Genomic DNA, 13,619 nt, shown 5'->3' on the forward strand with positions numbered 1-13,619 from the left:
GATTAAATAAAAAATAAAGTGTATAATTCAGTGAAAAAAATAAAATGGATTTCATTAAAATTAAAAATTTCTGTTCTGCAAAATATGTCAAGAGAATGAGAAGACAAACCACAGACTGGGAGAAAATATTTGCAAAAGATATCCGATAAAGGGTTTTTATCCAAAAACTACAAAAGACTCTAGAAAAACAACAAGAAACCAAACAACCTGATTAAAAAGTGGGCCAAAGACCTCAGTAGACACATCACCAGGGAAGATATACAGATGGTAAATAAGCACATGAAGATGCTCCACATGATAAGTCATTAGGGAAATACAATGTAAAACAATGAGATACCATTACACAGCTACTGTAAGTCCTCGCTTGACATCGTTGATAGATTCTTGAGCTGCAGCTATATGACATAACAAAACCAACTTTACCACAGGCTAACATACAAACAAGAATTAAGTTCCTACGCATCTCATCCAGGTTATACTGAAACAATCTTGAGGACCTATGGTGTTGCAATGGCCAATATCCAAAACAGTGACAATACCAAATGCTGGTGAGAATTTGGAGCAACAAATCCTTATTCATTGCTGGTGGAAATGCAAAATGGTACAGCCACTTTGGGAGACAATTCAGCAATTTCTTACAAAATGAAACTTTTCATATGATCCAGCAACTGTACTACCTGGGATTTACCAAGAATTAGAATACTTATGTCTGCACAAAAAGCTGTACACAAATGTCTGTATCAGGTTTATTCATAACTGACGAAACTTGGAAGCAACCAACATTCATGGGGTGAATGAATAAAAACTGTGCTGTATCCAAACAATAGAATATTATTCAGCGTTAGAAAGAAAAGACACAGAAGAACCTCATATATTACTAAGTAAAAGGAACCAATCTGAAAGGTTACATACTGTTGAATTCCAAACTGCATTAACATACTGGTAAAAGCAAAATTATGGAAACAGTAAAAAATACTAGTGGTTACCAGGGGTTATAAGAGCGTGTGTGGGGAGAAGATAAATAGGTGGAGCACGGAAGATTTTTAGGGTAGTAAAAAAATTTTTTATGATGCTATAATGATAGATACATGTCATTATACATTTATCTAAATCCAGAGCATGCACAATACCAAGAGTGAACCATAATGTAAATTTTAACTGTGAATGATTATGATGTGTCAATGTATGTAATTATAACATGTACTGCCCTGGTGTTAACTTCCACTTTTTAGCTATGTAGTAATTTACACACACAAACGCATGCGTGCATATATGTGGATCTTTAAAATTTTAAATAGGACCCTTTGTACACTTTTTTTTTTTTACACTTAATGATAACAGCACGGACACTTGTGTTTATTATTATAACCTAATTTTTTTAAGTAAAATTTTCTTTTTCATTTTTTGGTTTTGTCTTCTTTTTTCTAACCTTATTCTTTTGATAGCAGCTCAATATTTCATTGAATGAACGGCTTTTAATTAATTTATCTGATTAATGTACACATACTTTTCCCAGTATTCAGATGTTTTAAACAGTATTGCAACAAATATTCTTATACATTTACATTTAGTACACATGTCCAAGTATATCTGTATCACAAATTCCTAAAAATAGATTTCTGGATTAACAAGTTTGTATACTTCAAAACAAAAAGGAATTTAAATGGATATATCTAACTTGAACCACCTACTTAGTGTCTTAATTATAGATGGAAGTTTAATACAATTAGTTAAAAACTAAAGAGGTTATCTTATTCCCAACCTTGTTTCCTATAGTTTTGAAATTTTACTCTCATTAGTACTTTAATTATATAAGATATAAAGAGAAACAAAAGCATTTCAATTTTAATTATGCTGAAGAACTAAAGGGTTTACATGGGATGAAGTGGATAATGGAGGTTATTGTCTCTAACCTGCTTTTATTATCCATTCTTCTATGTCCAGTTACCTCTACCCAGTATGGAAAATTATGAGCTACCAATTCCCATTCAGTTTTCCTTTTAGTTTCAATGTTCAACTATATTTTGATTTTCTAATAAGTACATAGTACTAGTCTCTAAGGAAGGCACAATGAAGTAGAAAAATGGTTTTTCTCCTCACATGTAGGATGATAAGGATTAAACTTGCAAAGTAATGAAACTGTAACTTAAGGTGAAATATGTAAGAATACAGAAATTAATGGAGGAAAAAAATCACTATGATTAAATAGTCTGAGAAAGCTTCATGAAGAAAAAGAAACTTAAACCCCAAATAAAGCAAGCATTTGTTCAGACTATTTTTTTTAAAATGGAAGGACATTATACAAAAGAAATAGAAGGACATTTTTTTTGTTTTCCCCTGATAGATATATTTCTCATAATAAATACAATATCAAGTTATGTATTATATCCTTCTGAACTTCATTTTTAAAAGTAAAAATGTCCACTTTTTGACTTATTACCCCAATTTCACTGTCTCAGACAAAAAGTCACAAACAGCACCAAAACACATACTTTGAAACTGAGTTAATAGTCTAATAGTATTAATTCTCTCACACAACCTTTATGTGAAAAGAAAAAAGACAATGCTGACTTTTTATACTTATTAAGCACCAATATTGTAAGATTAACCCCAATTCACCACTGCTTTTAATACCCTGAGAATGTGATTTTATTGCTCTAGGTCTTTAGAAGAATTTTTATCAGAAAAAATATGGGAGATGCTTCTTCAAAGTTGGTCATATGAAATTTTAAAGTTATATTTACAGTGGTAACAACAAAATGGTACAAAGAATAAATCTCATGAAAGATTTTTTTCCATTAAGGAAATGCAAGGCTTTATTGAGAGCTAAAGCAGAGCTAAACAGAGGGATAGCTCATACTCATGAAAAGGCTAAATTTCCCCCCAAACTAATATAGAGTTTCAGTGCAATTAAAATGTAGGCTGCAAACAGACTTCATCAAATTTGATAAGCTGATTCTAAATTTTCTCTAAGAGCAAATAGCCAAATTAAAAAAAAAAAAATTCTAGAGGAACAAGAAGGTAGGAGCATTTACCCTACAAATATTAAGACTTCTTATAGAGCTAAAATAATTAAAAAAAAAAAAAAAAAAGACAAGGTGACACTGGTGGCAGGAAAAACAGACCAACAGATAAGAGTAGAGAAACCAGAAACAAACCTCAACAAATATAGAAACTTGATATATGACAGATACAGTACTCCATGTCAGTGGTGGAAAGATTCCAATAAATGGTACTGAAGCAATTAATTATACACAAGGTAAAAATAAAATTGGATTCCTATCACAGAAGAGAAATGAGTTTAAACTGGGTTATTGGCAAAACTCAAACTTTTAGACCAAAACAGAGAGAAAAATCTTTGAAATAAGGATAAGGAGGCATTTGTAAAACATCACCAGGAAAAGAACCATAAATTCAATTGCATTAAAATTTAGACTATTTGCCAAATCCCTACAGAGAGTGAAAAACAACTGTGAACTAGGAGACACTGGCCACAAATAAAACTGAAAAAGGAGAAGTGACACTGAAAATTTTATTACTCAATAACAAGGTTATTATAATATATAAGAACACGTAGTTAAAATTAGTTTGTAAAGGAACAACCATGGCTATTTCTATTGTCTTTCAAATGCTTAGTATGTATCTCCTATACTCATAGCACACATGAATCCTATAGATGAGGGGTCCCCAACCTCCGGGTCATGGGCCAGTACCAGTGTGGGCCTGTTAGGAACTGGGCCACACAGCAGGTGAGCATGAATCATCCTAAAACCATCCCCTCTGCCCCTGTGGAAAAATGTCCTCCACAAAACCGGTACCTGATGCCAAAAAGGTTGGGGACCGCTGGTATAGACTAATTTACCCCAGAGCCTTTTGTTTGTAGCACATCAACCTCCAAAGCCCATTCCTATAGACCCTTATAGAAACTCTTGCTCATGAATAGCTGGGGACAAGAAAGTTTGTACTAGCAGTATGCCTAATAACAACAAAATTATGCAAACAACTGAAATATCCACTGGCAGAAAAAAAATAACTTACGTGGCAAACTATCAAAAAAGCAGAGGAAATCTATACAAACAAAATCCAAAGTAATGGTAACCTCTAGGGATGAAGTCAAGTTGATAGGAATGGGGGTGTTCCTTTATAAGTCGCTTGACGTTTTCTCAAGTGTTCATTATGTGTACTGCTTTCTGCATATTAAATATGTCATAAATCTTTGATCATAAGCTCATTGATACATGTGTTCTTATTTCTCTATAGTGAAATGATCTTCAGGAACTTGAAAGTAAGCAAAATTTAGTAAAGGAGCCATAATGGCTTCTAGGCCTATTAGACTTAACTAAAACCTGAATGAGAGCATTAGCGTTTTGAAAGAATGTATCTATCCAACAAAAGGATTTAAATAGCCCATGGAAGCATATAAAACTGGTCAAAAACAAACACTGGAGGGGAAAAAAACCCGAAAAGCCAGTCTTAGTGACCACTGTCCCTAAGGGTCGGACAGTTGTCTTCTGCAGATCTTGTGAGCAGAGGCACAGCCTGCCTTTGTTTCAGACTCTTTCCAAATATGTGTGTGTAGTGAAACCCTTGAAAAGAGTGTCTCTCCTATGAAGATAGATTGTTTAGTATCTAGTATAACAAAAACAGTCTCCCTCCATGACAAAAGTCAGGCAGGCTTATTGCTCATTAGGAAAGACTTGGGTTCCATAGGCTCAGGGGTTCCCACTGTGTGTGTAACATCCACCTGAGCAGCTCAGCAGCATCCCCATGAGGCTTGGGAGGCAAAAGGAACCAACGCAAACATGAAGCCCATACTACTTTATTGTGCAGTGAGTAATTAAGTCCTTTGTCTCTGATCTACTAGTCTTCTGGCAAGCATCCATACAATTGGCAAGTTAACTTCATAGCTTTTAAGTAAAATCTTAGACTCGTCATATTTCTTGACATTGAGGTAGTCTAGTTCTTTTGGCAAGGCTGTTCCTCTCTTACAGAGAAGGGTCTATTAAATTATCCCAGTCAAATGCAATTAAAAATTCAAAGCATTTAATTACTCTGCTGAGCATATACACATACAAAGCTACCTTTAGGGACTGATACAAGTATCTCATGAAGATCTACTTTATGCAGACAATGTACCAAACAAGATGCTGAGTACTACAGTCCACATGATGGCTTAGATTACAATTTTAAAAATATCTTATTTATTTATTTTTAGAGAGAAGGGAAGGAAGGGAGAAAGAATAGGGAAGGGAGGGAGAAGGAGAAGGAAAGACACATCGATGTAAGAGAACTATCAATTGGTTGCCTCTCATACACGCCCCCACTGGGGACTGAATCTGCAATCTTTTGTTTTGTGGGAGGACACCCAAACAACTGAACCACACTGGTCAGGGCTTAAATTAAATATTACATTATGATTTTTACATATTATTTTCTTAAACTTGGTTGTTTTAATATTTGAAAGATGACTCCAGTCTTGATATCATGACAAAATAAGGTTTCTAACCTGCAAGTTGAGGGCCAGATTCTGTACTAAGGAAAATTCATCCTGTGAGATCTTTCAGGTGACATTCAAATGGACAACTGGTACACAATCCTAACAATACTGTTACTTACTAATACTGCTAAATGCAACCGTGTATTATTCCTGTTAAGAAACTCCTGCAATATTTACTTATTAAATCTATAGCTAATATCTCTTGTAGCTTTAAAAGAGAAAACCTATTCCAGTCTAATTCCTATAAAACTAAGTTCACTTATTTCAGCATCAAGCAAATGTTTACACATCTAGTTATGCAACTCATACAATGTAACCCTTGTTTCTCTGTCTCATCAATCTTGGAGATAAGGAAAAGTATCAGTAGTAAGGAAACTAGAATTCAGATTCAAATAGCCTGGTTGGCTCATAGGAATTCTGAAGCCATGTTCAAAATCCCCATGCTAAGAGCTACCTGCCAAACCCTGGTCACTTCCTTCTGTGCGGTTATCTAGCATTATCATGTACTTTTCTGAATGGTGACTATCTCAACCAGCACACCACTACCATTCACTGCCATTTTGGAAGAAGAGATCAGTTCTTTTATCCCTCCCATCAAACAAACAAACAAACAAACAAACAAAGTTACAAGTTTATAGTTCCCTCAGCCAAACAAGGTAGGACATGCAAATTCCCAGGATCTGGATGATGAGTATTAGTCTATTATAAGTTTGTGTTACGTTCACCAGGTTTTCTTTTCTTACCCAACTATATCAATCAGTGACTTAGTTTAGGATGCGCATATCTCAAATCTCTCCTAGGGGATGAGATTTTCTGCCCATTACTCAAGATGTTAAAACATATTTTGTACAGTATTTAAAAGTGTTCAAGTGGGTATCTGAAGACTTAAAATGCCTATGTCCTAAGAATCCTTGAAGCTTATGATGTTCTGATGTCCCCGATTCCTGAAAAGGATATGCAGATTACTTTTTGCTTTTATTCTTGCTATTATATTGCTCAAAGTAAAACAGGTTTAGATTATTTTTTTTTCCTTCTGGTGCCAATATTTTAATATAAATTTTTCTTGCATTTCTTGTAATATTTCATAGTAAGCTTATACAGAAATGCATAAACTATAGATAATTTTTATCCCCAAAATGAGGCAGTTTGTCATAGTGGATGTTGTGAGGATCAAAATGAATTACGTAAGTGCTTTAAACAGTACTCAGCACAGAGTAGGCACCAGCTATGATAAAGATTTAAAAAACTGTAATTTTCAGATTTAATGAAGTATAAAGCTGCCTATATACTAATCTGCGCTAGAATAAAAATAAGGAGGGAGAGGAAGAAGTTTACTTATCATTTCTAAATAACATTACAATTTCAGTAATTCAACAATTACTAACCTAGTGACTTTGTTCAGGTACTTAATGATTCTATGCATGAATTTCTTCACTGATAAAAACTAAAGATTTTGGCTCTGCTCAAATAAAATATTGGACTCAAAAGCATTTAGTGAAGCACCAAAGGACAATAAAATTTCATTCTTATTTTTAACAGTCTTCTTGATTTCCTAAGACAATTATAAAGGCAGAATAAATTAGTAAACATAAAAACACACAGAACACATTAACAGCTATTCTGAAAATGAGAGTCACCCTCCCCAAAGTAAAAGTAGAACGATTCTCAGAAATTTGAGAGTGTTGCTTTCAGTAATATTTTTATTTACTGTAGAAGTTAATAGAAAACAACTGGCAGGAATATTAACAGGTTTCTACTTCCCCAAGTCCATCCCCAGGTCCATCCATGCTGTCGCAAAGGGTAAAATTCTCTTTTTTAAGGCTGAGTAGTATTCCACTATGTAAATGTCCCACAGTTGTTTTATCCACTCAGCTACTGATGGATGCTTGGGCTGATTCCATATCTTGGTGATTGTAAATAATGCTGCAATGAACACAGGGGTGCTTATGTTCTTTCGAATTAGTGTTTTGGGTTCTTTTGGATATATTCCCAGAAGTGGGATCTCTGGGTCAAAAGGCAGATCCATTTTTAATTTTTTGAGAAACCTTCACGCTGCTTTCCACAGTGACTGCACCAAACTGCATTCTCACCAATGGTGCAAAAAGGTTCCCCTTTCTCCACATCCTCACCAGCATTTGTTGATTTACTGACGATAGCCATTATGACAGGTGTGAGATGATATCATACTGTGGTTTTAATTTGCATTTCTTTGATGATTAGTGATGCTGAGCATCTTTTCGTATGTCTACTGGCCACTCCTCTTTGGAGAAGTGTCTATTGAGGTCCTTTGCCAATTTTTTAATTGAATTGTTAGCTTTTTGGTAATGAATTTTGTACATTCTTTATAAATTTGGGTATTAATCCCCATGAATGGACTTTTAAACCCCTAAAATAACACTGTGGAAGATTTATTATTATTGCTATTTAAATGAGGAAATAGGAAGAAGAGAAGATTAGTAGCTTTTTAATTCTGAGTAAGTTAAAAAGCCAGGAACTAAAGTTATCTGCCTGTGACTAAAACCCAAGACCTTACCCACTGTTGCAAAAACTTATATCCAGGGAATTTTTCCCAGTGCATAGGTTGACTCTAGTAAGTAAAAAGACCTTAAAGAAAAATGGTAGAATAATTAAGTCGATGCAGGAAATGTAAAACTCAAAGCTCCTATTTGCACAAAGCAGCAAGAAGTATCTCCTTACTCAAGGGTTGTGATGGTTAGCCAAGTAACTCTCCTCCCAAACAGCCATAACTATGATTAAACTAGGGTTAGGCACTGAACACAAAGGCAAGCCATAAGCTTATTAAGATAGACTGGAACAAGAGCTCTGTCTAAAAGCGGCAATGTTGGATAAAGTGTACATCATTTTATCTAGTCTCTGCCCAATCTGTCCATCCTGTAACCCTGGAATGGACAGCTGTATGCTATAATAGCCTACCCTATGCTGACTCATTCAGCTTTTTTTTTGTAAAAACACACCACTGGCTAGACAATACCAAGGTATAACTGCAGAACCAGCTCAAACCGAACCTAAAAAGAACTTAGAAAACTCAACTGCCCCCCCTAAAGGAAAACAATCTAGTTAAAAAATGGGCAAAGGACTTCCCTTATCCAAAGATAACATTCAGATGACCAACAGACATATGAAAAGATGCCCAACTTCACTAATCATCAACGAAATGCAAATTAAAACCACAATGAGATAGCACCTCACATCTGTCAAAATGGCTATCATCAATATATCAACGAACAACATGTGCTGGCGAGAAATGTGGAGAAGGGGGAACCCTTTTGCATTGTTCGTGGGAATGCAGATCGGTGCAGCCACTGTGGAAAGCAGCAGAGTCACCTCAAAAATTAAAAATGGAGCTACCATATGACCCAGTGGTTCCACTTCTGAGTCTCTACCCAAAGAAATTCAAAACACCAATTCAAAAAAGTATATGCACCCTTATGTTCACTGCAGCATTATTTACAATAGTCAAGATATGGAAGCAGCCCAAGTGTCCATCAGTAGCTGAGTGGATAAAACAACTATGATACATTTCTACAATGGAATACTGCTCGGCTCTAAGAGAATTTTACCCTTTTTGACAGCATGGATGGACCTGGCTAACATTATGCTAAGTGAAATAAGCCAGTCAGAGAAAGAAAAACCATATGATTTTACTCATGTGTGGAATCTAATGAATAAACTGAAATAAAAAAGCAAAATAGAGACAGACTAACAGCTCAGGATGGGAGGATTGAGGGGGGTAGAGCAAAAAAGAAAAAGAACTCATGGCAATTGTGGGGGTGAGAGGGTGGTTGTACATGGAAGCAGGTATAAGGGGGATAAATGGTAATAGAAAAAATACAATAAAGATAAACTACTTAAATAATTAAATTACTGATCATAAATAAGTTAAGAATTTTTATTAAGCAAAAGAAACCATTAAAAGAGTAAAAAGGCAAACCACAAGGTAGAAGTAGATATACCTACAATACATATATCCACCAAAAACCTTGTTTCTAAAATATATAAAATAATGCCTATAAATTGTAAGAAAAAGAAGGATAATTCAAAATAAGATGTAGAAAAATCTCGGAAACTTCATAAAACAATTTCTAAATGGTCAAATGGCATATGAACAAGGTTGTTCTTTAAAATCAGTAGTAGTTAGGAAACTATAAATTAAACTCACAGTAAAATATTACTTTACTTTCACCAAATGACTAACTTGGGGGAAAAATGGGCAATACCAACTGTTCAGGAAAATTCCCACTACTGGTGGAAACGTAACCTGGTACGCTGCTTGGGAATGTTTTCTGTCTATGAGTAAAACTGACACTCTAAAAAACTGCACTACGTTCAATCGGCAGTTCCTTGTGTCTTCTGGCATATGACTGTGTATCCAGGTTTGTGAAGCAACAAACAAGAAAAAGCCCAAAGTGTTTTGCAAACACAAAAACACAACAATCTGGCTCTTATCATATCTGCCTGTCTTTTTTACCCCCATGCTGCTTTCCCTCTAGATCTTGCATGTTTTTGTTTATGTTGTTCCCTATTATGAACTAAATGTTTATGTCCAGACAAAATTCCTATGAAACTCTAATGCCCAAGGTGCTGGTATTTGGAAATGGCACCTGTGGAAAATAGGCCATGAAGGGTGTGGTACTGGTCTGATGAGATTAGTTCCTTTACAGGAAGAGACACCAAAGAGCTTGCTCACTTTAATGTTTTCTCTCGGTCTCTGCCAGGTGAGGACCCAGACAGAAGGCAGTCATCTGTAATCCAGGAAGAGAGCCCTCACTAGGAAATCAACCATGCCGGAACCCTAATCTTGGACTTTCAGCCTTTAGAACCCTTAAAATATTTCTGTAAGACACTTTATTTATGGTAGTTTGTTATGGCAGAACAAGCTAATATACTCGCTCTGTCTAAAACATTCATCCTCTCATTCCTGGTGTCCTTTTCCCTCAACCTTCATCACCAGCCCTACCCTCTTTAATTGGTTAATTGTTCCCATCCTTGAAAAGCTTAGGCATACCTAGAAAAAATTACTCATCTTCCACAATGAGTTCAATGCCCGTATCCTGTGCTCCCATAACAGTATGAGCATGTATCTATTACCTCACCAGAAACACTTAGAACAGAAACCGTGGCTTATTTTCCTTCTCATCCCTCAATTCTAAAGCACAGGGTCTTGCATATAGTGTAAGACAATTAATATTAATAATTTGTTTAAAATTAAATGCTTTATCATGCTGTTCATTGATTAGTCTCATTATCTATAGTGTATGCAAATTTCTTCCCTAACAAATCACACATTTGAAGTCCTCAGGTCAAATGAGAATCACTCAATAAAAATCAGCTGGGCTTTAGGTATAGCCACTATGTCACTGGACACTAATGTGTTATAGCCGTTATCTATCAAGAAGAATTAGGTATTTTAAAACATTCTTTAAAACCACTTTGATTGGCCTTTGATTTTGTAGACAGAATGGATAGGATTTTAACTACATGAATTCACATGGTATAAAAGAATTATAACTGATACATTCCTCCTTTTCACCTATGTCACTGAAAAATTTAAAGTTAAATTTATGGCTCAATTATTACAGCTGTATGGGGCTTTATGGCTCACATATTTATTGTCTCACTCTGGATTTGATTCATTATAAATCATATTCTCCTGGGTTTCTATTGTTATTTGTTAATTTTGTCTGATAAAGGGCAGATGGCCTTAACGTTCTCATCTAACGCATCCAACTTCTATACATGTGAATAACACACTGGAAAATATTTAGTTTCTCACCTGATTGGCTTGGCTTTGCAAGTAGACTCTTCTGGCATTCAAATCTTCAAAGGGAGAAGGTCTTGGGCTTCTATAAGGCTCACTGGTAACAACTGTCTCTTGCTGGAAAAGATGATCTTTCACTAGAGAACTGGGAGTATCCTCTTCAGTTGCCTAATGGGAACAATCCCCAGCTCATTAGTTACCACGATATAAAAACCAACAATAAAAAATTAGATACTTTCACTCTTAACAAGTATTCAGCAGATCAATAAAAATGTACCATTACCATCACTATGAATAGCAATTCCCAAAACTCAAATGTACATGATTAGGGAGCCACATAAAAAAAATAAATAAATAAAAAATCAAACTTCATGAACAAACTAGGCTTTCTTACAGAAAACAACTTAGGAAGAATTTGAAGACTAATCATGCCATGTGAGAGAGATTATCTAGGTACAATGACGCTTTCAGTTATAATTAAAAAAGATCTTGTACATAGAAAATGAAGAAAATACAAATCAACAAGCGGTCTTTTGAAAGTAAAAGAAAGGTATGTATACAAGAACTGTGCTGTACTTTGTAACACAGGGAATCAAAAGAAGAAAGATGGCAGTCATGACCTTGTTGAGTAGCGAATGAATTAAGTAGCCTGAACTTGCTGATTATTTTAAAAGATTAAAATCACGTAAGACTTAAGAGGTAGGGAATGTCCTCAATCAAAAACATGCTTCTAAAATTTTACAAACACTAGTTCCTGTGAAATAAGTGAAACTTACACTACAAAACAAAAATTCCTAAAAGAGTTTTAATTGTTACTTTTTTAAAAAAAGAAATGAGATGACTATTTGCTGTAACTTTTCCCATTACAAATATTTGGGAAGAAACAGTGATAGCCAATTAAAAATGACAAAAATACTTTCATTGGCTAATTTTAAAATAATTTAGAATTAGGGGCTAAAGATCTTAAAGGTACAAACTTTTATAAGCTTTTTTAAAAATTAAAAAACATTTAAAAATTTTGGTATTACTTCTAAAATTAAACCATAAAATTTATTAAATGGCTAAGATATTTTAAATTTACAAATGCAAAGTTCTAATCTTTCTTCTGGAACAAAGTAACCTTGTGATATATAATTTCTTTGGAACCCAAGTGCCTCAATTATCAAATAATTGTAATTGCTATACTGTTTCATGACATGGATTGGCACAGGACTTAGTAAGAGGATAATACATGTGGAAATGTCCTGAAAATTAAGAGCTGTTATTTTATCAGGGAATACAAAATTAAACTTAAAAATATATAAGAATCTGTTATTTAAAACTAAATATGTTGAATGCAGTTACTTGCTATTTAGCTAATTTTCATAACAGTTGCCCAAATGTGTTGCAACAATTAATGCAAAATTACTGGAAAGGAGTTGGCTAAATATTGGTATCCATCAAACATTTTTTCAAAATGCATGATTAAAATTTGAAATAGTAAAAGCACATTTATTTGTTCCAGAGAATTCTTAAAATAAATAACTCAAGTGATTGTCCAAAATTAAGCAAACGGAATAGCAGAAAACACTCAGGGGAGAAAAGGTTTAGGAGTGTCCAACTTTTTGTCATCTCTGTGCCACACTGGAAGAAGAGCTGTCTTGGGCCACACATTAAATACAATGTAACATGTAATCACAAAAAAATCTCATAATGTTTCAAGTAAATTTATGATTTTGTGTTGGGCTGCATTCACAGCCATCTTGAGGCTCATGCAGCCAGCAGTCTGCAAATCAGACACCCCTGGGAGAAACAGCTTAGACTGAAACCTTATCCAATTAGGGTATAAAATTTAAGCAATTCACCTCTTTGAATCACAATTTAAAAAAAAAAAGATTTTATTTATTTATTTTTAGAGAGAGGGGAAGGCAGTGAGAAAGGGAGACAGACATTAATGTGTGGTGGTCTCTTGAGTGCCCCATACTGGGGACCTGGCCCACAATCTTTGCATGTGCCCTGACTGGAAATCAAACCAGTGACCCTTTGGTTCACAGGCCGGTGCTTAATCCACTGAGCCACATCAGCCAGGGCTGAATCACAATTTTTTATTTTAAGTTGGGTATACACTTTGTACTAAAAATCTCAGGGTTAGTTAAGGTACTCAGGAGGGCCCTGGCAGGGTGACTCAGTTAGAGCATCATCCTGGAAACCAAAAGGTTGAGGGCTCAATCCCTGGTCAGGGAGTGTGTAGCAGGCAACTGATGGATGATTCTCTCTCACATCAATGTTTCTTTCTCTCTGTCCTCCTCTAAAAACAAATAAACATATCCTCAGGTGACAGTTAAAAAAAAAAAGATATCCAAG

At 34.8% G+C, this 13,619-nt stretch overlaps 1 protein-coding gene across 3 annotated transcripts in view; it reads right to left on the reverse strand.

Moving 5' to 3' along the window:
* The window catches only part of SPRED1 (sprouty related EVH1 domain containing 1), a 111,552-nt gene that overhangs the window by 10,931 nt on the left and 87,002 nt on the right, over window positions 1-13,619 (reverse strand). For all 3 annotated transcript variants that reach the window (XM_054565604.1, XM_054565603.1, XM_054565602.1), the window contains one exon: window positions 11,292-11,444. In XM_054565604.1, coding sequence (XP_054421579.1) covers window positions 11,292-11,444 — 153 coding nt within the window. The remainder of the gene's footprint in view (window positions 1-11,291; window positions 11,445-13,619) is intronic.

The sequence above is a fragment of the Pteronotus mesoamericanus genome, unplaced genomic scaffold, assembly GCF_021234165.1.
Source record: "Pteronotus mesoamericanus isolate MK-2021 breed Mesoamerican mustached bat unplaced genomic scaffold, CSHL_Meso_final contig_164, whole genome shotgun sequence".
Lineage (NCBI taxonomy): Eukaryota > Metazoa > Chordata > Mammalia > Chiroptera > Mormoopidae > Pteronotus > Pteronotus mesoamericanus.